Source organism: Numenius arquata, chromosome 16 (genome assembly GCF_964106895.1).
Source record: "Numenius arquata chromosome 16, bNumArq3.hap1.1, whole genome shotgun sequence".
NCBI classification, from domain to species: domain Eukaryota; kingdom Metazoa; phylum Chordata; class Aves; order Charadriiformes; family Scolopacidae; genus Numenius; species Numenius arquata.
The window spans coordinates 12,706,545-12,732,652 of NC_133591.1; the positions used below are offsets into that span (position 1 = coordinate 12,706,545).

Here is a 26,108-nt window from a genome sequence, read left to right on the forward strand (position 1 = left end):
CTTATCACACCTTTCTCTTCTCTTTCTAGCTGAAAGGAAGCCTCCACTTTTCAACATGAATGCAATGAGTGCCTTATATCACATAGCCCAGAATGATTCCCCTACGTTACAGTCAAATGAATGGTAAGAGAGCTATTACCAGTTTCTTTTTAAATTCTTTTTTTTATGCTCTGCGACACTCTATCCGCATGGTTAAAGTCTGACAAGAAAAGTGTTTGTTGCAACGTAGTGATTTGACTGCGTTCTCCAATAATGCTCCTGTGTAGGCAGGCTCAATTTTGACCTTCTGTCACTTTGGCTGTTCTACAATCTAAACGTGTGGAGGTGTTAATTATGGGGCTGTAGATGCTGTAGGAATTAAAATATTCTTAGATGCGTTAAGCCAGCTGTAGCTCGGCATCAGCAAAGTTTCCAGCTGCAAAAGATCCCTGACAGAAGAATTGTTAGCATTGTAGTGCACCTGAAGTGTGGAGAAAGGGAGGGGAGAAGTAGACAGAATATAGAGGTAATTAAATTTATTTTCAGTAAGTGACTTCAAAAGTCATCAGAGCTCTGTGGCCAGTAAATACTCCCCGTGCTACAGGCTTGGTCCTGAATCTGAGCTTTGATACAAGAATGCCGTGTTATTCTGTGGGAGCAATGGTGTGACCCTGTTTCCTGTCCCCAAGAGTGGGCTGTAGCTATTGAGTGATGCTTGGCTGAGTCCACAGATGACTTCAAACAACATCTTCTGGAGACGTGTGAGAATCCCTCGCTTACACTGCTGGGCACTTAAGGAGCATAAAAATACTCCAGTCCAGTTTCCTCATTTCATCATCCCTGTTTTGTCCATTTTTCAAGACTGAAAGAACTTGATCTCACACCTGCATGCTGATCCCCATGTTCTTCTGTGCAGAACTTGCAGTGCAGAGTGGAGACAACTTGTGACTGCAGCATGGGAATCGCTGCTCTTGATAGCAAGCAGCTTGTTTATAGTCACCTGTTTGCTCATATATAACCCAGAGTTTTGTTGAACTAAGCATTGTATCAAGGTGCTTGGCGGAGTCGGGGTTACAGATGATGGGAAGCTTCTAGAGAGCCATTTCATCAGCTGGCTTCAAGAGTGCCTTTCTGGACTTACCAATAGTCTCGTTGTCCTCTGTTTTTAAGAAGTTGAAGTAAAATTGAAAATAGTGACTGGTACACATAGTTCTTGCTTGATTTTCAGTTTGTGGTAGGGGATAATCGTGTCCATGGAAGAACTGGTGGGATCAACTCACTTGGAATTTGGAAAAGTCCAGTTAATTTCTCTGCCCCAGAACTTAAGAACAAATTAGTCAAGGTTTTCTTGCTTTGCACTAATGAATCTGCATGTATTCCAGAATCTAAGCTTCTTTTTCGTTTAGAGCTTTTTTTTTTTTTTTGATTTGCAGGTCAGACTCCTTTAGGGGATTTGTTGATTACTGCTTACAGAAAATACCTCAGGAAAGGCCGTCATCAACAGATCTGTTACGGGTAATTTTTCAAATCTTTTTCAGAAGTTTGGGAAAAATCTGTTTGTCTACCAAGAGAATTCTAAAGATGGTGAACAAATATTTGCCCTTTTTAAAAAAAAAAAAAAAAAATTGTTGGTTTTGCTCTTGCCTGAATCAATAGAGTTTGGGGGTCTTCTAAAGAGTATTTTAGGCTGTTTAACTTTGTTTCCTGACTTTGTGTGTTATGTCAGTCACAATTCTCTTTGTAACATGATGCTCAAGAGTTGAACTCCTGGAGTAAAGGAGAGGTACTACTAGAGTAAAGTGGAGGTAGGTTTTGTGGTGAAGCAGTTATGCTGTGGAGTGAGGAGTTATTTGGGGGAGCAGCCCAGCACCCTGTTCCTCTTATACCCCAGAGCTCTGCAGAGCTTACATCTGCGTTGGAGAACTTGCAGACCTCGTGGGATAGTGGTGTGAGTAACAAGTTTTTTAGCTGAAGGAAGGACCTGTCAGCAGGGGGGGGATAGAAGAATTTTTTCTTAATTTTTATTTTTTTAATAATTATTTTCCCAAGACAATGCTGTATGTATTTTAACCAAAAGTGTTACCAAGGTCAAACAGGTCCAGAGCTGGGTCAGTGAAATCTGTGCTGCAGAAGTGAATTCCACCCAATAGTTTTCTGTGTGGGCAGGACTTAAGAGCATGTTTCCCACTGCTTTGATGAAGCAGGGATTTTCAGCAGCCTCTCTGCTGTTTAGTGGTGTCAGTGCAATGCCCTGAGCTGTGACCGGGCTGCACTATGTGGTCTCTGAGAGAGCAGGCAGAAACGAGGGAGCAAACTGGAAACAGCCCTGTTCACCCTCTAAATACGGGCAGAGGGAATGGGAAACCTGTAATGCGGTGCAATGTGTGAAAGCGAAGACCTTTTTGGAGCAGTTACACATTTTTGTGTAAAGTAATGTAACTGATAACTTGCTGATACTCTTTTTTTGTCGTCTTCAGTAAGGAAAAATGTTATTTTTCTGTTGTGTAACAGGCAATACTTGCTCCTAAGCTTATATGCAATTTCAGGAAGATTTAAGGCTTGCAATTTGCTACAGGCTTTCTCTGTGGAAGTGACAGAAAATCTAAAAATCCATTTTAATTGCTACTCAAAATCTAGACTTAACCAGTCTTCCCTTCCTAAGATGCACAGGCAATAGCAAATCTGCAGAGCTGATAGTGCTTTGAGAATTATACTCCACATGATCAGAGGATTGAGCTCTTAATAAAGATTTACAGATAGTGGCTGATTATTTAAAGGAATGTGGGTATTAGAGGTGGAAAGAGACTGGATGACCTACGTTTATCTCTTGGTTGGAGCAGGGTTGTTCTGTGTGGGGTTCTCTGAAACGTCTTGTTTTTATTTTTTTGACGCAGATGAAGTTCAGGAAGGTTATCTTGACCTTTTTTCTCTAGTAATGCTAATGGGAGCACGATTAATTCTTTAGCGGTTGATACCTTTTGAATATGCATCTTTTCGTGATCTTTCTGCCTGATCTCAGTTCAGCTCCTGGTTTTGCTGTGTTGTAAATCATTCATTTGGGCCTCCCTGATCCACTTTTTGGTTTGGGGTTTTTTGTCTGAAGTTGCTCTGGCTGGATGGGCCTTTCTGGCACTAACGTACATCCTGTGAAGTGTTTGTTAATCCAGGTGTGGTTGGTGGGAGCTGGGAAAGGCTGGTTCTCTGTGGGGTTACAGTTGGAGATTGTGATCCTGGCTTCTTCTGACTGCTGCCTGCTGCATAAGACAAATTTATTAATTAGTGCCAGCTATAGATGCCTCCTTGTATTTTTGCTTACCAAACATACTATTTTTTTAATTGTGTTTTTCCAGGCATCACTTTTTTCAGCCTCTGTCTCTCATTGTGCAGCGTTGTATTTCTATCCATGTTTCTGGTCTGTTATCCAATCATTTCTTTGTCCTGGATGAGTTTTGACCAATTCCTGCTGATTCATTAACATCTTGTAACGCATTTGCTTCTTTTCTATATTTGTGCATCATACTTAGCTGTTAGGCTTATCCTGTTCGTGCTACTTCTAGGTTAACTTCTTGCCCTAATCAAACCATCAAACCCAAAGTTGTTTATATCCCTTTAATAGTTTCTATACCCAATTAATTAGGACTTGTTTTGGAAATAACTGTATCATTTTGGAAGTGCCTTGTACAGGTTCGTAATTGCCAGGAGCGTGTAGGAGGGGGACCTGTGCTGGGAGTGATGTGTCCAGAGTTTGCCAGAGGTTTGTCAGTGAATCATGAATCAGTCCCAGTTTAAGTCACTGGATTTCGGTTTACAGAAGTATAAGAATTGCTCATAGCTTCAGGGGCTTTGTGTTTGGGAAGTTGAGGAGCAGCCCTCAGTTAGAGGGTCAGGATGTGTGAAATCCCGTCCAGCCCCTTTTCCATCAGTTTTTTTTTTTTAATTTTAAGTATTTCCTTTCTTTAAAATTGCTTCGTGGCCCTGCTATCCCTCTGGTTGCTGTACGTAGATGCTGGTGAGAACTGCACGGCACACTGCTGTCCCGTGCCAGGGAAACAGGACTCGGTTCTTCCTTAAATACTTGAGCAGAGGACTTGCTAGTTGTTTAATTTCCACAGCAGGTTAGATTGCTGCTCTGTGGCTACCTGACAGCCTTTTCATGCGGATTTTTTTTGGTGGGGTTTTTTTTTTTTTTTTTTTTGTTCTAGGGCTACCATTCAGCCTTTGTTTTATGGCTTCTCTGGTTACTCTTTCAGCTCAGTAAAATACATCCTCATGGATGTTTCTGAGCCTTTTGGTTCTTGAGGAGAGAAATCCAGACCCTGTGCTCTTTAAGGAGCAGCCAGATTTGCACTCCCTTCTGTCCTGGCTTTGAGCCTGGACCATGTAGAATATTTAACCCTCCTGCCTTTACTCTCCAGGTAAAGGCTGATGAACAAGCTTGCTTGTGCTCTCTCTTCAGTGCCCGCTATATATATATATATTTATTTATTTTTTCCCTGCTATACATTGGTGCTGTGGCACAAACCCAGCGTTTTGTTCTCCGGTTCTGCTTGCAGCACCCTGACAATCCTCTGCCCAGCTAATAGGTTTACGTTGTGGGTTTCAGAATGATTCATTCATGGGGATTGGCAGCCTTTCCGCTCTCTAGGAATCGTGTGAGTTCATTGAAGGATGTGATTTCATGAGTACCTTCGGTTGGAGTCGGTACAAACAGCTGGAGCTGAGATCCTGTTCTTAAGTCGTGTATATTCAGTCTTTTTATTTGGTTTTAGACTTTCAGAACAGTCCCCTAGATGTTCCTTCCTGCAGTACCTCTCCCTGAAGCCTGTTAAATTATAAGATTGAAGACATTTCTGTGGGTTCTAGGGTTTTTCACTTCTGTACAGTAAGCAGGGATAGAGCAAATTTTTGGTCACCACATTTTCTTAGAGAACTGAATTTTAAATGAGGTGTTTGAGAATGAATTCAGTTTCCATTCGCTATCGCAGGTGAAAATAGGCAAATGGCTGTAGTGATATTACAATAAAGTTGAAATTAAAAATAAAAAATGAAAAACCCCAAACTATCCCACTAATATTTTTCACTTTTAAAATCAAAAGCAATTATAAAATTTATTTTAAACACTGTGTCCCTATTTTTCTCAGCTTGCGTGGCATTCCCAAGAGACTTGAGTTCTGTTACCCACCAGCAACTCGGTACATGCCTTTAGACAAACCTCTTCCTCCCTTTGAGACCTTTTGGTTTGTTGTTTGTTTGGGGTTTTTTCTGGCAATTTGGAGAAAGTAGACAAATTAAGTCCTTTCAGCCATTATTTCGTAGAGTTGCAGAGTACCTAACAGAGGGTGCCTACATCTTTTATGTGCAGTTTAGACAATCAGATATTGCAAGTCAGCAGTCAAAATTATATCGCCGTTATGCGAGAGCCTTTTGGTTTTCACTTTTGTGCTTCTGCCTTACAGCTTCCGTGTGGCCGCGTTCTGATATTTGAGAAGTGCTTGAATGTGAAGCACAAAGTCTTTCCCATGACATGAGTATTTGCACTGCTAAAGAATGCACAATAGACATTCGACATATAGGGTGGATTTAAGTTCAGGATTGTTGTTCCAAATGCATTGCTGCTTTCTAAAAAGCATCTATAATGAAATAAAAATGGTTACCCTTTTTCTAATCATGGATAAACTGCAGATTGTTGCTGTTTACAGAGGAATAAATGGTAGCTATCTGCATTGAGGAGCAGAAATGATTAATTTTGCTTGTATGTGAAATGAATTTTAAAACTTTTAGCTGTAATTCAAAAATTAACACCATCATTACTAGCAAAAAATTGGTAGTGAAATGATTAGTTGTCCCCATTAGCAAAACTCAAATGCACAACAGTTTGAATTCAATTAAAAAACAAGAAATACGCCCGTGGCACAATACTGTCCATGCTTATTTACAAATAATTAAAAAAAAGATCAGCTCTTCCTTTCAACTTTTTTGTACGTAGGACTCCTGTTTTGAGGACTGGGGTTCATGTACTGGTTACTACAGCTGAATGTATCGGCTCTTGAAGTTGAGGGATGGCAGCACATCCAGGGCAGAGATGCTCTTCCCTGTCCCCAACTGTAGTGATTCCATGTAGGATTTTGGCAAGTGTATACTCGGACTGTCTACTTTTAGTCAAAGGTTAATTGGAAAGCTGTGAGGCTTCATACTCTACTGCAAGTTGTACAGTACAGGAGAAAGTATCTGATAAATCAGGGAAGAGCCTTTAATCATGTACTTAAATTCCATTGAAGAATTTATTAAGTCTGCGCTTAAAACCTGTGCTTCTATTAGCGGGAGGAGGTAAGAACCTGATTTTACTTTAGCTCTGCTACAAATGCTCTAAGTGTAAATAAACCTTGCAGTCTTCTTCCTGGTTTGATGTATGAGTCAGAATAGATAGATGCAGGATAAACCTTTGCGTGTAGCTTAGGTAGGTAATCTTGCATAATCGGGAGTGATTCCTCTTTGTCCTTTATGCCTTTTGTTCATTTTTAAGTCCTATGCCTTTGTCAGGCTTGAAGTGGCACTGTAAGTGGCACTACCTTGTACGCATCAAGCGAGTGAGTTTGGGAAGGAACGAATGAGCTGTGATGCCTGGAGAGCTTGGAAAACCTGCCCATGGTGCAAACTTCAGACAGAAGAGTGAATGGGGGAGTCAGGGCTAGAGAGACCTTCCGAAGGGTCAGGCAGGTCTCGCACCCCTCCATCCACTCCTCACCTCACTACTCCAAGCCTATACACACACAAGAGTTTCACGTAGTAATTTTTGTCTCTCTACTGTGTGTTTAATGGAGTTCTGTGCTTAAGCAGATCTTCTGGCTTCTGGACAAAGCGTTTTGCAGCCTATGCTTCAAAACTCGTAGTGTGTAGCGTGATCAGTTTGGTTGTTGGACGAGCACAGTTGGTGTATTCAGTGCCGAGTGTTTGGAGTCTTTCATAACGGGCATTACTAATTATTGAATGTGAACAGACCAATTACTGAACATGAACTGGCATTTCAGGTGCCTCTTTAGAAAAGTCCCTGAGTTTACATCAAACATACTAGTGTCATGTCTGAAACTGTGTTTTATTTCCTTTAATTTAGCACGATTTTGTTCGTCGAGACCGACCACCAAGGGTACTAATAGACCTCATACAGAGGACAAAAGATGCAGTACGTGAGTTGGATAACCTTCAGTACCGGAAAATGAAGAAAATCCTTTTCCAAGAGACGCGGAACGGCCCGCTGAACGAGTCTCAAGAGGAGGAGGAGGTACACTTATTTTGTTACCCCATTTGCGCTGTTACAAATAATAGGGCAAGTGAGATGTTCCTCCTGCTTAAAGGGGCTGAACAAGCACAGCCCAGGTGGGGATGCAATCCACGGTGTTGGAATATTGTCTAGATCAGCAAAGATATATGTAGGATAGTGAGTCACAGTAGCCTTTACTTGGTGTTAGATGTGCGTTTATTGGCAACTTTAAAGCTTTGGGTTTTGTATTTTTGTTTTTTTGTGTTTTTTTTTCCAAATGATGGCTTTTCTTCTGGAAGCATTAGGGAAGAAACTCTTTTGGAGGGAGATTCTCTGAAAAGAAAGTGGCTAGATGCCTGTGTGAAGGAGGGGCTGTTGACAGTCCAAGCTTAATAAGTCCAAGGACTTATTTTTTTTAAATTCTTCAGTATTAAAGAAAAAAAAAATATTAAAGACATAAAATTCAGCTTCAGTTTAAATCTTATAATAAACAACCCACTTAATCAGTGTATGATAATTGACACTAACTGTGGCTTAGAGAAGGAAACCAGTCATTTTTCGATTGATGAGATTGGATGGAAAGTAATATAATTTGGTGTGGGCACATTGGATAAATAAATCCGTGACTGGTTCTCTACAAAAAAACCCCCAAACATATTGACAGACAAATTGCTGTTTGTATTCCTTTTTGCTGTCGTTTATATAGCAAGATAATATGCGGTGGGCTGCCCAAGCTCAGCATATATTCAGGGACTTGGGTTTGAGGGTTGTATATGTCAAATGTTCCTTTAAGGCTTGAACTAGAGCTCTGGTTTAAAGCTATGAAGTTCTAACCCAACTAGCCAACTTCTAAACCTCGAGCTGAGTTGTTGGGGCAGGGAGAGGGGGGATTTGTCAGATTTTTGCTCTGAAACCTTCCAGCTTTGTCTACCGATGTGTGAAAAGCCATTAGGAGAGTGACAGGGTGGGAGAGGGCAGTGTGTTTCCCGCTGGACTATTCAGCAGATCCAAACTCTACAGCTAAGTGGGATGTGTGGTAGTAGTTGACTCCAAGATGTATTTTCTGTTACTCCTGTCCCCACCTCTCAAAAAAAGGGGGAAGAAAAGAGATCGTACCTCTAAGAATTAACACTCTAACGAAGCTCACCCTCTGCATGTGCACAGCATGCTCTGCACTGCGTTTTACCACTGAGCTGTGTACCACGGAAGGAGGTTGCGTTGCTCGTGTCACTAACTCGGCAGCAAAAGGAAAACATAGCACTTTCTTCGGTTCCTATTTAATTGGTTAACAGGAGCTGCTCAACTATAAATGCCACAAGACGTTTCCTTTTTCTACCTTAGACTTCCTAAGGTGGAAAAGGAGCGTTACAAACCTTTAACACTCCAAATACTACTAATGCTTTCCTCGGAGCTCTTGCCAGAAAGTTAAGGTCATTTGGAAAGTATTCAAGTCGAGAAGTCAATGTTAAGGTTGCACATGCAACCTCATCTCTGTCCCCTGTGCATATACATTCATTAATTACATAGCCGTGTCCTCTTCTCAGATGCTTCATTATATTATATCTTCTGCAACTTTATATAAGCATCTTGGAAATGTTTTCATTCTCATGTGCATATATGCTCTGTAAAATAGTATTCTCTTGTATTTTGGATTTTAAGTGCTCTTACACAAGCTCTGAATGATCTGCTGATGGCTTAAAAAATAATCCCACAATCAAATACAAATCTGTCAAGTCTGTCAATTTTATCTTTCTGTCGGTTTCCAACAAAATGAGTATCCTGTTAATTGATTTGTAATGTAATTCTCCCCAAGATTGCTTTGAAGGCCAGGACACGCCAGCTGCAGCAGCCATTTATTTTGGTGAATCGAGGTTATTTCAGAGCAGGAGCTGAAGGATATTTGGAGTTCTTGGTCCTCACTAGGAACTCCTTGCAAGCTTCGTCAGTGCCACTAGTTAACTACAAAGGACTCCGTAGGTTCTCTAAATCAGTCCAGATTAAGCGCATACTCTGGGATTACTGAGCGGGTATGAGTATGCAAGAAGAAAAAAGGCTGCTAACTTCTGGGATTTGTGGAATCAAAAATATGCCCTATGTGAGGAATAATTATTTACGTACGCCTAAGTAGATTACACCAGTTTTAATCACTGTAATAATGCAGGCTCTTCTGAGTCAGCTGCTAAAAGGTGAATGAAAAATTTCTTGGCTGAAAACACAAGGTTAAAGGGGTTTTTAGCTTGGCAAAATGTAATTGCTGACTGCCTGGGACATGGAGGTTAAAACCTCTACTCCTGTTAAGCACCATATGATAGTTATCAAATCATAAACAAATGGGTTCACTGTCTTATATCTTTTTCCAATTCACGGTGTTGTAGCATACCCTGACTTGGAACATTGTTTTAATGCAACCTTAGATTGCTCCTATTAATTATGAGATTCCTTCCACCAGCCATCCAGTATCCCTGGATGTCTCTTATTCAAGCCAAGAGCCATGCCCAGACTTACTCATATGTGGAAAAAATTGGCTGGAAGCCTGGTGTAGTAAGATTGCAGGGGAAGAGGCAAAAACTAACTGCCCCATATGGAGCACTTCATAATTCAAGGGGCCTTGAGAAAAGTAGCTGCCAGAATAACAAGCAAAGAACCTTTAACTCTGCAGAGTCGCCTTTAAAACAACCTTTGGGCGCTGCAGGCACAGGCTGGGCAGGAGATCTCCTGCAGTACTTGTAACTGATGCCCCTTGTTTTATAGGACAGTGAGCATGGATCAAACCTGAGTAGGAAGATGGACAGTCTGGGCAGCAACCACTCCATCCCAAGCATGTCTGTGAGCACGGGCAGCCAGAGCAGCAGTGTCAGCAGCATGCAGGAGGTCCTGGATGAGAGCAGCCCTGAACTGGTCATGATGCATAGTGACGAGAGCACAATTAATTCCACTTCCTCCGTTGTTCATAAGAAGGTATGTTCTTTGGTGCTCTCTGTAGCTTCCTGCAGTCCCTGCTGTTGCTCGCCCGCGTAGGGCCCAACCCTCAGTGCACTGTGCTCTTGTGCTGAGCCGTCTGCCAAGAGCAGGAGCTGGTGCTGGGCTTGCCAGAATCAAGTTCTGTGGTGTTTTGTGTTTTTTTTTTTTCTTTAAAAGCTAAACTGCATTTAGATAACCTCTGAAAAGTAAAAAGAGGCCACTGATGAGAGGTAGCGCTGTCAGCGTCTAGGCAAGGTTCACGCAAACTTCTACTGCATGCCTCCTTCCCAGCCCTGCATGTGCATGTCTTCATTTCTGCTTGTGATATGTCCTTGTTTCCCTGTGAATGATGGTGCCGTGTTAGGTAGTACGGTGACCGGTGGTCACAGCAGCTGAGCTAACCGTTTACCAGTCACAGCGAGTAATTAAAATCTGCTTGCACTTGGATTCCCCTCACGAGAAGTGGAAATGTGCAGAGCTTTGGACCCTTCCCACGAGGTATGTTTTGAGTCAAGTTCCACTCGATGCTTTTGTGCTCTTTCGCTGCATGTTGTGATCTGTTGCCTTTCGTTTTCTTAGTGCTAGATACCAAGTTAAAATTGTCTAGTTGTAAGTCAGCATCTAATCTAAGGTTGTTTTACTAAAATAGTTTTGGCTTGGCCTTAGCAGTGTCGTTTGCTAGTGGGCAGTAAAATGTAGGTTGTTTGTGTGATCGCATTTGCAAAGAGCTTCAAAGTGTACATATGCTTTTTGCCAGAGGAGATAAAACATTACAGCAGCGTGAAAAGTATGAATTTCTCATTTGTAGGATTCCAGCAAAGCCTGGTTCTAACTAAATATTTGTAAGCAATTTTTCCCCCTGAAAAACCGTTGTTTGTGTAATTGAATATTGGAGCACTTACAAAAGGGAGCTCTCAAGAAATTTTCTCTTCAACAAAAAGATTGCATTGCATATTTAAAGATACTGGCAGATAAATTGCATAAGTTTACATCTTTCTCAAATACATCTGTAATGGCACCTTTAGAGAAGGTTTTATTTTCACCCTTCTGAAAAAACAGTGTTAGGTACAAATGCCAGGCCGAGGAACCATCCTGAATGAAGAGCAGCGCAACTGATTTTATGTTCTGGGTGATTATAGTTGGAGTTTTTTCTTATTTTCTGGAGGCTTCGGAAACATGTATTAATTTTGATTTCATGTTGTGAAGTAGTCATATTTATGTTGGATTAAAATTGTAGTCATTGATTAGAATGTTACTGACTGATCAGTGCCATTACAGTTGGTCAAAGCAAAATGCGAGCCTCTCCCATCAGACATAAATTGCATTTGGGAAAGAAGTCGAGTTTCTGCTTGGGTTAAGAATAATATTTTGATTTACAGTGATTGTGTGGCACTTCTAAAGGAAAAGTATGGGGACACTTCTGAGGCTATGAATTCAGTCCCCTTGGACGACTCCTCTTGTTGTCTTCAAGACATTCGATTGAGTAGAATGTCACGCATGAGCATGACACCACGTGCAAGTCTTGGTCATTTGGTTTGGAAAAACAGGGTCTCTTGCACACTTGTAACTGAAGTATTGTAAAAGAAATCACCTGTAGATCACTCAGATCCGCTGTCTTAGGGTAATTTTGGAAGCACAAACCCCAAATCTTCACTGCTGGTCTTTAACAAAGGGGTTAACAACAGGCTGGGGTTACTGCTCTGACATTTCAGGAGCTTTGTATACACATACATCCCACTCTGTTTTTCAAGGTAAAGTTCCTTATTCTGAAGAAATTTCAATTTGTCTGTGTACTGGCTTTAACTGTGTTTCTGGAAACTCTGCTGAAGCTGATCCATGCATGTTGTGTTTATTCTGGCAGGTGAGAAGTAGGGAGTGCTGAGTTTGGTAACACTCTGGAGCCCAATCACAAACAAAATGGAAAGAACATGGGTTCAAGTTTAAATTAAGCTTTTGTTTTGCATTTAATCAGCCTTTAAAGGCTAAAAAGAAACTACTGATGAACATAATTAGCCAGCTGTCTCCATTATGTGGGCACAGGGTCACATACGAGATTGTTTTGACACGGGTCAAATCAAAGTGTTGTGTAAAATTATGGTATTCTGCAAATGTGTTAATTAACAACCTCCAGATGTACCAGACTGTGTAAAGTGACCAAGACAGCAAAATTGCCTGGACTGTTGGGATTTTCAAAGGCTCAAAGCTCTTAAGTTTGGGGGGCATTTTTGATTTCTTTGAGCCACAGCCCCAGAATGTCACGTGCAATAGCCAAATGGAGGATGAAAAAGTCTGTGGTCACATGCGAGATACAGTTCCCAGCCTTCAGTGCTTGTGGTCGCAGAGTAAGTGAAATGAGCTGATCCTGATCCAGTTAACTCCCACTGGCCCTACGAGCTCGTGGTAGCCAAGATGCTTGGTTTAGTATTTGTAACAAATCCTCCTGAGAAGCAGGCGCAGCCTCGCTCCTTCCACAGTACAAAAGCTTTGGGGCTGCAATAGAGCCCTGTGTTTCTAAACTTGTGCTGAGAACAAAGGTGACTCCTACCTGTCAGCGGAGTAAAACTTGTAGAATGGGGGAAAAAAAAAAATCACTGGACAGGAAGAAAATAATAATAAGCCCTAATTGAATGTGTAGCTTTTTATATAACTTAGTTCATAGCGGTGTCCTAAACTCCTGGGAGGGAACAAATTACAGTAAAGCCTGATACTTGGGCAGGATCCCTTCCTGGGATCCCAGTCCGTCCCTAGGATCAAAGACAGTTTCCGCAGGAGGATGCCTTAATCACCAGCAAGTTCTTTATAGGAAATTCTTATGTCCGGCTTGGACGAGCTGTCCTGCAAGAACTTTTCCTTGCCCCTTTGCAGGTTTCAGATTGGTGAACAGATTGGTTACCAGAGTGGTAAGAGATTTTCTAACGTCTCGCTTTTGGAGACAGTTCTTCTCCATCCAAGAATCCTCTTGCCTACGGATACACATTCTCACATCCATCTCCTGTTGGGAGCAAATTTGGTTTTCAGCTGCACAGGTGAAAACCCACAAAATGGGGCAGGGAGTTAAACTCCGAATACATTGTGCTTCAAAAACATCTGACCCCAGTTTTAAAAGCAGATAAACATCTGTTAATTCGTCTTAAAATGAGGATGAAGAATTTTGGCTCCCTAAGAATATAGGCACCAGTTGATGCATCATAGGTAGCTTGTCATCTGCTTTGTTCAGCTGCTGGGGTGTTGTCAGTGTGTAGAGGTGGCTTCCCAGAAATGTTTTCTTTGTTGTCCTGAATGAATACGCCAAGTGGTAGGATTTAGAACGCTCCCGCATGGGAGCGTTCTAAATCCTACCACTTGGCGTATTCATTTTATTTCCATAAAACTTTAGAATAGTAAAAAAGGTTATTCTGTTTTAATCTAACCAAAAAGCCAGTATGGTGGTGTTTTTGTTCAACTGCAATACAGAGTTGTTGTTGCTGCTACTTACTTCAACCTTAAAATCATCCGTACTTTCAATGATGAAAATTGGGCAATAAAAATGTCAGGGAAATCTGATTAAAATCTGGTTTTTAACAAAAGGCTGAAAAGAGGATGTTCATAGCCGATCATTATAAATTCTTGCCCAATGCCTGTAATTAAAACATTACCTCTGTAATAACTTGCAACTTGAGTGACTTCCCAAATCCGTTAAATTAACCTGTACACGTCACCTGTCACTGCCCTGATTGATACGCAGGATTCTTGCTGAATTCCGGGCATGGAGAGTGCCCTGGCACGGCCCTACGTGAGTTCCAGCTGAGGGTCTTTTCCTATATATCAAGATTTATGATTCATACTTGGAAAAGCTGGTGCATTTATGAGATGTAAAGGATATTTAGGTAATGAGTTACTGAGTTTTGGCTGACATATGCCGGCGGTGATGACCCGGGGTGTAACTTCTGGCATCGTGTCAAGCAGGTTGGTGGCACGAAGCCTTTTTTTGAAAGACTTTTTTTCTTAAACCTCTCTGTAGATTATGGAGGCATTTAGTGCAATGTATTAAAATGAACGATGGCACACTGTTGTTCTCCTCCCTTTTTAAATTCTTAGAAAGAAGGTATTTGCTGCAATTCCATTGAAGTCCTTACTATGGGTCAGGAATTGCCTTTCCTATTTGTCCAGGATACTGACAGGCCTTTTGTGTAAACAGTGTTTGTGAAGGTTTTTATTTGGTGGGCATAACCAAAATGTGTTGTGCAAGTGAATGTTCCTTTTGAGGCCAAAGTTTGGACGTTTTGGCTTTAGGCTGGTCCAGTGTGGTCAGAGTTTGCAGTTGGGGTGAGTGTTCGTTTCTGAATCAGCTGCTGAAGATGATGGGACTCCTTTCTCTGTATTTTCTTAATTCTTTGCACTTGTTTGTTTTGTCAGTGCAAGGGTTGTTTCAGCTATATGACAATGTTATATACTGAAAAAATGTAAAAATTAAATGCAATTTATAGATCGGTCCAGCCAGTTTTGATGTGATTAAAATCTGAGGCAAAATTTTCATTGATTTTTTTTTTTCTGTAGGATAAAGATTTGATTTGAAAAAATTCTGTAGGGAAAAACATCAACTCCTGTCTACCTACTGAATTGTTTTCTCTTTGCTTGTTCCAATTGTCTTCTGAGCAGGTATTTTCTTCGCCTAGGAAGCTTTGTTGCAGCAGTGTGTTTGTGGGTGTTGTTCCCCTGGCATTTCTTGGAACAAGCTACATATTTCTCTAAAAACAACAAAAAAAATTTCTGAGTGTAATTATTAAGTGTTATTAGGAAGGACTCCAGTTGGAATATCTTGAACATAAGATGAAAATACGGTTAGCAACTTGCTGTTAGTGTTGCTCTTAGTGGTGAAGGTACTCAGGAGATACTCCTGAAGTATTGGAGGCAGGGGATGGTAAAGCCTTTTATTTCAGTGAGGAGAATGAAAAGACAGTGCACGGTAGAACTGGTGTGGGACTCTAGAGAGCAAAATTCAGGTTGGGTGACCTTGGACAAGACTCATTGGCTTGAGCAGAAACCCATGAGCGTTGAAAGATGCTCAGACAATACACCATTAGGTGTGGCCAGTCAGATACCCACCTGGAATCAATTTGTGTCTGAACAAATGTTCTGACTTCTTCTCTGTATTTCTATTTATCCAGAGATTAAATTTCCCAAGAACAATTTTTATGGGTTTGTTTTTCATAGAATCATAGAATGGTTAGAGTTGGAAGGGACCTTAAAGATCACCCAGTCCCACCCCCTGCCCTGGGCAGGGACACCTCCCACCAGACCAGGTTGCTCAAAGCCCCATCCAACCTGGCCTTGAACCCCTCCAGGGATGGGGCAGCCACAACTTCTCTGGGTGACCTGTTCCAGAACTTAGGTTACTTATTAATCTGTAATATATGGAGGAGTCCTGCCTTTGGGGGTTTTCTTTTTCATTATTTTTGAGAGACTTTCTCTTTAGCATCACTTTAAGTAACTGGAAGCTCCACCAGCACTCTGATCAGATAATACTGTAGATATGGCTGAGAGTTTTCATCCTGGCAAATATGATCAGCAATTTCAAAGCCAGCACTCAGCCCATTTGTTGTACGCCAGTACCCAACAAATACCCCCATTTGGTGTGATCAGCCTGAAAACTAACGTAGCTGATAATACAGTCAGAAGAACAAATTATTTCCTCAGTAGGAAGTTGAAGATTCTAGATTGTTGACCCTAGATAGAAGAATTTTAATGGTTTAATGGCAGTTGTGATCTGAGCATGTCCAAAATTGTATTCATAAGGCAAATATTGTGATAAACACAGAGAAAAACCTGATAAACACAGCAAAAAAAAAAAAAAAAAAGATGGAAAGTGAAATATATGCAGAACTTGCATTACTTTAAAAACAAACCAATGTGAAGTGCAGATTTAGGGCTGACAGATACCCTGACCCAAAGTTGATGAGTTTCTGGGGTGCTTTCGATGAGATTTTACTCTACTGAATAACGTGAGCTGAGGTGCCAGGTTTTGCATCTTTATTTTCCCCAAATCTAGAGCTAAAAGTTTGAAACAAAATCTCCTGGTTTGTGCCAACATCTGAAAGGAGATACGATGGCAGTGTCTCTTGGCAAGCTTTTGGCAGAAGAAAATGAAATAAAAAGAGCAGAAATCTCTTTTCTGGATGTGTAGGTAGATATCTGTTGTAGAAGCTATCAGTCACGTTGTCCGAGGAAGGTTGGTGGAGATATGGGGCTACTCATAGGTTTATTTCTTCTCACAGGTCTGTGTTTACTGGCAGTCTCTGTGGTGGTGTAACTTGCTAGATTTGGTAATTCTTCATGTCAAGTGATGATATTTCTGGTGGCATTCCAGCTTTTCTGAAAAATATTTTGCCTATCAAGGTCGTGTGGGCTTGTTTTGGGAGTTCATGGTGGTTGCCTGCCTGCCGCAGAAGTCTCGGATCCCAGATTAAGGGGTGCCAAGGACAACCACCAAATCTTGAAACTGGTCCTTCTGCTCGCTCAGTTGCAAAGGAATTTTCCCATTCCTTGCCCAGCTCAATTTGAAATGGAGAATGCAGTTAATTCACATTCCTGAAGGGCAATTAGACTCTGCTGTGAGCTTCTTATGTGCACTGAAGTAACTAGAAGTCCCATAAAGCAAGACCGGGATGACATTCTGCCCTCTAAGAATCCACCTCTTAGATAACAGAAAGTAACCCGCAGATTAATTTTCCCATATAAGAAGTAATTATGATTTCAACTTGTCATTTTAGGTGGTGTTTGGGAGCACTCTGTAAAATCTGAATGCCTGCTTTAAAAGTTGTTTTTTTGGTTTTGTTTTGTTTTTTTTTTCCCAGTGATTTCCTGCTTCTCTAGTTTTAATATTCGCATTCACCCTGGCATACTAATGTAATGGAGAGAGGGAAGATGGTGCAGGGACTAGGATACTCTTAGGGACCTTGTATGTTGATGTGTGCTGCTCTATGACCATGGGTAATATTTGGCCTGCTCCCACCTTAATTCTATAGCTGCAGTAGAGGAATAGTAGCTACCGCGTAGTTCTGTTTTCTCTTTGGTCCTCCGTGGTTCAGATGGGTAAGTCTTGTCTAGATCTCTACTGTGGGACCCTTAATCAGCTTATTTAGTATATGAGGTGCTGCAGTTTCAGCCTGTAAAGAAGGAGATCCCTTTTGCAGGTGCTGACTCCCTCCCCCTCACCCCAGCTTGGTTCATAGCGGCGCCTTCACCTGGGGCTGTGTTTGCACAAGCCCCAAAGAGCTGGGTTTATCTCTGCAGAGCCGCTTCTTGGAGAGCCAGAGGCCAAGCTCAGCATCGCTTCTACGGCTGCCCCTTGCCTGGCTGGGGTGCTCTTGTGCCAGAACGTTCCAGAATGTATCAGTGGCCATATCAGACTAAAAGGTGATGTTAGTAGCCAGCCCCTCTGCTTTGGGCTCTCTGGGGTAGCCCAATTGTATTTCACAGAGTCCTTCTTACACCTACGTGATAGGCGAGAGTGCTGCAAAGCGATGGAAAACCTGGGATTGATGCTCACTCTCCCAGTGAAGCCACGAGTCCAATTAAACTGAGTGATGCTGTTAAACTTCAAATGTTTAATCAAGATTATTTTTTCTCGGTATGACTGTTCTAGAGCTTAGAGATGTACCCTCCTCAGGGAAGCGTAGGGGTCTGAGAGCCCTGCCTGTCCTATGAACGTGCACAAGCTGAAAACCTAAGATCAGCCCAATTGCCGGTAATTGCCTTTCTGGAGCACTGCTGCCTTCCCCTGGTAAGGCAGCGCTACTAAAAGTCCGGTATAAGGATGAAATGAAACCACAGCTTTTTATTACACTCTGTTCTTCTATGGAGAACTGTCCTTTTTAACTGTTTGAGCTTGTTCTGTCTCCCTCGGGTGGGAACGGAGGGGCCGGTGCAGGCTTGGTTCTGCGATGGTCTTGGTGGTTGTGTTCTCTCTCTTGCAAAGGCAAGTGGAAGGTGAGTGTGGAGTGTAAGTGCTCAAAATGAAGACTATGAGAAAAGATACTGGGTTTAAAGGACTTTAAATCAACGTGTTGTTCAGCTTTTTTATATCAGCATTTCTGTACCTGTTTGGCTTTTGCTTGAAATAATTTACAGAATCATATTGAACAAGGGGTGATGGTTTTAAACTGAAAGAGGGGAGATTTAGATTAGATGTTAGGAAGAAATTTTTCACTCTGAGGGTGGTGAGGCACTGGCCCAGGTTGCCCAGAGAAGCTGTGGCTGCCCCATCCCTGGAGGGTTTCAAAGCCAGGTTGGAGGGGGCTTTATGCAACCTGGTGTGGTGGGAGGTGTCCCTGCCCAGGGCAAGGGGGTGGACTTGCATGGTCTTTAAGGTCCCTTCCAACCCAAACCACTATGATTCTATGAATGTGTGTGGGTCCAGAGTAGGAGCAGCTGGAAACTGAGGGCAGCAGAGAGGGAACTAAGTGCCTGCAGAGAGGGAAAGGAGCATCAGGACGACAACGGTGTCATTGTGGAGACCCTGCTCCGTATCAGCTGGTTTCTCACCATAGGGCTTTCTGACCTTACTGTTGTTTGCTCTGGCATGGCAGGGTGGCGAAGCCACCTCTGCTCACCTGCAGACACCTCATGCACAGCAGCAGCTGTTCTCTGCAAGGGTTGGCATCTTCTATTTGCCTTTTGACATAGGGACTTTCAGCCTTTATTTTGCACCCCTGACAGTGGGGAAACTTGGTTTAATTTAGGATGAATCTCAGTTTTCCTTTGAGTTTTTTAGGAGCTGGGACTTGAGGACGAGAGGCACGAAGCTGTGGTAGATGGCAGCATGGCAGATGTACCAGCGCTGGCTACCATGGCTGCTGCCCCAAGGAGCCCACCACCGCTGGGCTGGCTGCCTGGGAGTGCCCGATGCCCAAAGGTTGCTCCCTCCTGAAGGGTGCAGTCACCATTTCAATTAACAAGATTGTGAGGGTGTTTTTCGCCGGTCTTTCTGTCGAGGGTCTCTCCTCTATACTCCCAACAAGAGCTTTCCTCCCTCGGAAAACTTGCCTGTGCCGTTTTGCGGATGCAATAAGGAGGTTGCACCGGGAACCATTTGTGCTAAAACCTGTGAGCTGTTGCTTTAAAAGGGGGGAAAAAAAAAAAATAATAATCCTTTGTGGGCTGTGGAGAGAAAGTGCTAGAACTGTGCAGGATCATGACTGGAAAGCAGGATCCCTGAGCGGTGAGGGAGGCTTTCCTGGTCCTCCCCAGCCTGCCATGGGTTTAGCCGGGATGCTGGTCCTCCACAGCAGATAGCGAAGGGGAGACAAAGGAACCCCACCGGGGACCAACCGCTCGGCCAAGGGAATGAGGCACGATGTTGCTCTGGTGTTAAAAGGGAAGAGCACCTTCTTTGCTAGAGATGGAAATCACGTTTCCGACGGGATTGCTGGGTTGCAGTGGTTGAACCTGACCTTTCCGAGGAGTCTGATCGCTCCACGTCGCTTTACGCTTTGAGCCTGCTTTTTTTTTTTCCCCCCCTCCCTTTTGTTGTTGTTTGTGGTTTTGTTGTTGTTGGTTTTTTTTTTTTTGGCACATATGTAATACCGGAGGCTTAAAAAAAAAAAAAAAATTAAAAAATAAAAAAAAAAATTAAAAAAAACCCAAAAAAATCCCTGAACCAGCAGCCGGGCAGGGCTGGAGCAGGCATCCTGCTGGCGATCAGCTGACGCGCCGCCGAACCCCAGCCTGCAATGTGTTGCTTATTCATTTTGTACGGTGGGAGCTGCCGGGGCTAGAGCCAGCTGAACTATGCCTCTCCTACAGCGGCGCTGGTGCAGACAGCGGGCTGAGAGACAGGCAGCCGCCGCCGGGAGAGCACAGCCGGACTTTCTCCTTGTTTTTATCCGTTTCTGCAGGATCATGTATTTATAAGGGATGAGGTGGGCCACAGGGATCGCAGGCCTGAGGTGCGGCCTACCCAGTCAGTGCAGAATCAGGCCCTCCACTACCGGAACCGAGAGCGCTTTGCCACAATCAAATCAGCATCTTTGGTAAGCAGCCACCCCACCCCACCTCCCGCTCCCCTCGTCCTCCGCACAGGGGGCACCCTTATTTATCTTATTTTTATTCCTTCCCCCCCCCCCCTTCTCCTAATTGATTTATTCTTTTGTGTGTATGTGTGTGTGTTGGCATAGCAACCAGATATTGCACTGAAAGGGATTTTAGCTCTGTGTGTGAGATGTAAAATGTGCAGAATGTATTTAATTTCTGTGTATGTTTCCAGTATGTACTCCTAGTATATGTATCCAGCCACTCTCCTGGATGAAGTTAATATAATCTCAAATCCTACCTCCCCCTCCCCCTTTTCCTGCCGATCTCTTTTGTTAATATATTTATTTGCATGTGCATAAAGTGTGTCTGTGTGCTCGTGTGAAATATGTTTAAATGCTATGGGGATGCAGATGGGGTTTGAAACAATAAGACTGCTGCTTCCCTGGCTGAGCTGCTTGTCTGGTTTGGGTTTGTGTTGTGGGTTTTTTTTTTTTATTTTTTTTCATTCATTCATTTATTTCAAGCAGCTGTACCGTGACTGCATTTTTCAGCTTGATCCCTCGGCAGGATGGCTGGGTTGCGATAAGGGAGAGAGAGGGCTTACGGCAGGCTATGGGCTTACAAAGAGGAGGGGGATGGGATGAATCCATCAAGATTTGTACTATTGCAAATGTGATTGCTGAGGATGCCTTTGTAGTAGGGAAAGGGGTGTGTGCCGGAAGAGTTAGTTGTTGTGCCGCCTCCCCCACCTCCCATCCGCACGGGCTGCGGGCGGTAGCCGCGGCTTTGAGGGAAAGGAGTGGAGAAAAATGGTCTTTTAAAGCTAAAATAAATGCAATCTGAAATATTTCAGCCCGCTGGTATTAGAGGTCAGATGGACGGGGAGCGTTAGGAAGTGCCCAGCATTTGGCCGCGGCACTTGCTCAGTGCTATGACATCATCCTAGACCAACCCCGAAATTACACCAGCGAGCCCTCCCCTTCTGGCTTCACCCTGCCCGAGCGGTGGGTTTTTTCCTGCTGTACCACCATTTCTTGATCCTCCCAGTCGCTTCCCGTTTCTATATGCACAAGACGGAGTGTGTGTGTGTGTGTGACCACAGCTAAAGGTTGTGAGTGGAGGGGAAAAAGCAGCAGCGGTGCCAGTAGCCACAATTTCTCTGTGTGGTGGTTGCTGCTGTTAAAATCTGAAATGATGCTGTGGCATTCAGACTTTTATCCAGATGCTTCATGGGCTGAGATTTGAGGGGAGCATCCCAGTTCCATCTTTTGCCAGGTGTATTTCTGGGTACTGTACCGTGAGTGCTCCCCAGGCCAGTGTCCCCTGCTCCCCTTTCCCTCCATCCTCCCCCCCAATTTAAAGAGTGACCTAGAAATGTGCTCATTAGAGGACTTTGTGCAGCACACCTGACACAGGCAGCATCTCTGGTCTCCTGGAGACCCTCTGCCTTGTGAATTTTTCGTGTGTGTGTGCATGCACCCAGTATAGTGCCAACACTATTGCCTGACCTGAGCAAATGAAAGTAGGATCCAGTTAGGTTGGCTGGAGGGAAGAAATGATGAATGGCTCACGTATCATACTTCAGACGTATTTACAATTTGATTGATAAATAGATATGCATGTTGAATATATTCGTATTCTCTTACTCCCTCTGGAAAGCTGTTGCACCTTCTGTCCTGCCTTCAGCAGCAGAGTCCATAACTCCTGTCTTCCTTCAATATGTCATCCCTGGGCTACTTGGGTGGCTTTGAAGGTATTGCATGGCAAGACCAGCTTAGGAGCTGATGAAAGTTGTTGGTATGGACTGTGAGGTATTCCCAGACCTCTAAGCTCTGAGGAAGACAGCCAATGTTCCAAGGTCACTCCTAAATCCCATGGCAGCCTCCTGTGGGGCTGGGACTGTGTCTACCTTAATTCCTTAGTCACTTGGATCTGCTGAATCTCTCTGCTTCAGTGACCAAATGATGATAAAGATAAAATTAAGACGGGATGAGGAAGGTGGTAGGCTTTTTGGAGAACTTTCTTTTTTTTTGTTTTTCTGTGGAACATGCTCTGATATGAAGCATGCCTGGGCTCCTGCTGGGAGGGTTTAGGGTGAGCAATACATGGACAGCACAGTGTTCTTTTGGGGGGAGAAGGAAGTCCTACCGGTTAGCTCACTGGCCAGCAGACCTTTGGAAAAGCACATGGTAGCATGTGCCATGGAAAAGCTTTGCTGTCCCCATCATATGCACACAAATCCCCCTCCCAGTATAGAGGGAAGTTCCCAAAGCACCACCTTGGTACTACGGGAGGTGATACTGGTACTTAGGTTCTGGGGATCTGCTGGGGGGAAAAGTTTCCCTGTGTTTACAAACAGAAATATTTTGCTTCATTTCAGTTCATTCACCTTGTGATGGGCTTTCCTGTTAATAATCTTTCATTTCCACCTCTTCAGGTTCCAAAATGGCAATCTATAAGAAAAAAGGCTGACTTGAAACCTATGGCACAGCACGTAAAGAATGCCAGTGAATGTGCCTGGGTTTGAAGCGCCAGCGTAGCTGTCGGCACACTTCTTTTTGTCACCGTGCATTTGATCACCGCTCGGTGGCTGGATGATGTCAGTGGGCAGTGGCACTGAATGCTGCTGCTGCTCTGCTGGCCAAGGGAAAACTTCTCTGCCCCCTTCTCTCCTGCTGAAATACCTGTGCAGAGGGCAAGGCCAGCCATGTAGCTGATATGGGGACAATGACCTAAATGTATCCGAAATTTGTAGCGGGAAACCAGAAATTCAGACTTCATTCATCTCTCTGTGTTACTTTACTCTTTCAGTGGTATCTTAAAAAAATGAATCCTGTGTGAATGGGTGCTTGAGATTCCCAAAGTGTTAAAAACTAAGCAAACCAATGTGCTTTGATGGTTCCTTACCTTGCTGCTGCTGCTGGCCATCAGCTGGTTTCTCAGCAACGGGGCACAGAAAGGTTATGCAGTTAAGAGCATCAGGTGGCCTATATTGCAGAGCATCAGAAAAAGGGAATTCTGACCCTAAATTCAATAATACGGGATGATATTTGGGTGTAAAAACTTCTCCTTGTGGGATTTGCTGAACACCACCCCCCAACATGAGAGGAGGGCAGCGTTAGAGAGGAACAGCACTGAGTCTGGGGCCCCGGGGGGTGTGCATGTTGCTTCACAGCTGTTCCTGATGGTGGAGACCAGGGTCTCGGGCCCTCAGGTCTTTGTTATTCACCCTTAGATCAGGATATTGCAGGTGGAGGGAAGACTGACATTTCCAAAAGGATGCTCTCAACCTGGAAGTTGGATCTCTTTCCAAAACCAAGCATAAGTCAGTGAGTGTAGGGGCTACAGGCAGGAGAACTGCATTAGACAGCTCTACCCTCCAGATGTCCCAGTGGTTTTAAGTGGGATTCCTCTGCCCTGTTGCTCTGCAAAAGCACCCCATGAATGAGAAGGAAACTGGGCAGACTCCCAGATAAAGTAGTGAAATGAGCTACCCACAAAGAAACAGGTTGGAATATAACTCTCTAGTCTTTCAGTGACGCTTTGATATTACTCAGGTTTAAAAAAACTACTGGGAAAAAAAAATGAGCAAATGTGGTTAAGAAAGCTGAAGGAGCTTGCCTTTGGTCATAATTCAAGCAACAATTTTAATAGTCACTCTTTCTGCACTGCTTTTCTCTTTGGTCATTGTGTAGAGCACCCCACCACCCCCCTCTTCTTTTTTGCATGACACTCTTGTGGCTATAGTAACCATTACTCCCTTGCAACAGTAGTGGAAAATACCCTGCGTATTTCTGCTGTTGCAGTGAAAGGTACTATCTGAAATGGAGATCAGGTACCTACTACATCTCCATATTATTTTGCTGACTATCAGCGGCCCATAAATTAAAAGTTACAACAAGAAATCTGAGCCTTGAAAGACTCAGGCACAGCCTCAGAAAGCTGTGTTTAACAAGAAGGGTAGAGGTTCTGTGCGTTAGTAAGACTACACCTGTCAACATTTTCAAGTGAAAGGTGTGTTTTAAATATGTGCAGAAATACATCGGTGTGTGTTTCTGGATGTCTTTCATGCCTGACCCCTTAACTCCCCCCCGCCTGGTGCATTTCCTTGATAGCTACTTTTACAGTTTTCAAATGAAATGATCTAGTAGTTAAAATTTCATAGAAAGATCAGACAGTGTGAGCTCAATCGAAGGCGTTGGCATTCTCTTTGAAATCCAAATGCCAGCAAAAGAATTGTGTGATCTCATCCTGGGTCTGCAAAGCCAAATGTCTGGGTCTGTGCGAGCAGCCTTGTCTGGATGTGGCCATTAAAATGACACCAGGACAGTGTGACTCCAAAACCAGGGACGGTTATGCGACGGCTCTTCTCCTGCACCCTCTTCTGCTGAAGCAATGACGTTTTATTCTGTGTGGTTGAGGTTCTTCTAATGGACCCATCTGGCTGCTGCCTTCATAGATCTTTGCTCTGAAAATCCTGAACTTGTTCTTTCTCATCTCAAAGTTCTTCTCCTGCTCAGTTCTCTGCCTCGCCCAGCAAAGGGCAGCTCAGTATTTTGTTTGGTTATCGAGAGGTGAGAATAACTGTCCCCATGTTCGCTATCTGGGTTAAACATTGTAGAAGAGGGAACTCGAAAGAGCTGCTGGTTTGGAGGAGAAGTTGTGAGCCCAACTTCCTTACGTAAAGCAAAAAATCTTGAAGGGGTGAAAGAGAGAAAGTTTGGATTTTTATGGCGAGTGAACTGCCTGTGGGAGTAGGTTGGAAAAAGCATCTCTTCTCAGTTCTGTCTGCCAAAGATGCAGAGAGATAAGAAACTGAGAAAATGTCTCACCTTAATAAAAGCTGTCCTGTTTTATGCAGGTTTTTGGGTTCTGCTGGTGACCTGATTGATTATTGCCTGCTGCAGATAGAGCTTCAGGAAATGGCAGGTTTCTGCTTTAAAGGATCTTGACATTTTCTGGTTATGCGGAGAGCAAATTTTGCAATGACCAATTCAGTCATCATCTTTTTTTCCCCATCATAATCTATGGGATTATGTTTGTGAAACACTTTGTGAAGTTCCAAGTGCCTTTGTCTGAGAACACCAGAAAGGTGATTACTGGAACTTCCCCAAATTCTCTTTTAAAAAATGGTCGCTCAAGTTGTTCATTCATGAGGGGCTTCATTTTTAAAGCCATAATCCTTTGTTCATTGATGTGTTGACGTGCTTGGTCTGAAGCACTTCTCTGGTACGGAACTGGTCGTATTCAGGAACTAATGTTAACTTCTTCCAATTTCATCCATTCTGAGATCACCATTTGGAGACCTTGTCTTCGAAGACGGGGTTCTAAAGAGTGTTGGTCTGAATTAGAGAGTATGGTGATAAATTAAGCCTTTTAGCATAAGCATGCAGACATTAAATCCACAGAATGTCCACCAAGTCTACCCTTCTCTCGCCTTGAGGAATGAAATGAGGAATTGAGGAATGTGTTTGTTTTCCTCTGACTTTTTAATGTCTTATCTTCTGCTGTGACTGGAAGACTTTATTAGCTAGTGTTGTAATTAAGTAATTTCATCCTATTGTTGGGGATAAATATCCCAGACCAAATGTGAAACCTTTCAAAGATGGAATTCTTGTCCTGATGGAGACAAGCTGAGCGGAACTGGAAATAGGGTGCACAGGAGCAGCAAAAAATAAGGATAAAGGTTTAGTGATTCTCGCTGTAAATAACAAGTGGATGTTCTAAATCTCATTGGAGATTAGACCAAAGGGGAGACTGGAAAAGTTGCAAGTGGACTCCTAGATCAATTTTTTTCATATGTTCTTGCTGTTTGCTTTGTTCTGCCAACTTCTTGGAACAGGGTGTGCCGTGTGGAACATCCCACTGTTCCCAAAAAAGTCCGGGCCTCAAAAATAGC

General features: G+C 43.2%; 1 protein-coding gene across 3 annotated transcripts in view; it reads left to right on the forward strand.

Moving 5' to 3' along the window:
• Positions 1 to 26,108, forward strand: part of TAOK3 (TAO kinase 3) — a 94,227-nt gene that overhangs the window by 57,432 nt on the left and 10,687 nt on the right. Inside the window, exons 8-15 of one of the 3 annotated variants that reach the window (XM_074159843.1) lie at positions 30 to 123; positions 1,413 to 1,494; positions 7,091 to 7,258; positions 9,989 to 10,229; positions 11,007 to 11,040; positions 11,536 to 11,551; positions 13,029 to 13,067; positions 20,071 to 20,208. In XM_074159843.1, coding sequence (XP_074015944.1) covers positions 30 to 123; positions 1,413 to 1,494; positions 7,091 to 7,258; positions 9,989 to 10,229; positions 11,007 to 11,040; positions 11,536 to 11,551; positions 13,029 to 13,067; positions 20,071 to 20,208 — 812 coding nt within the window. Of the gene's footprint in view, positions 1 to 29; positions 124 to 1,412; positions 1,495 to 7,090; positions 7,259 to 9,988; positions 10,230 to 11,006; positions 11,041 to 11,535; positions 11,552 to 13,028; positions 13,068 to 20,038; positions 20,209 to 26,108 lie in introns of all 3 variants that reach the window. The other 2 variants (XM_074159845.1, XM_074159844.1) reach the window with 2 other exon arrangements.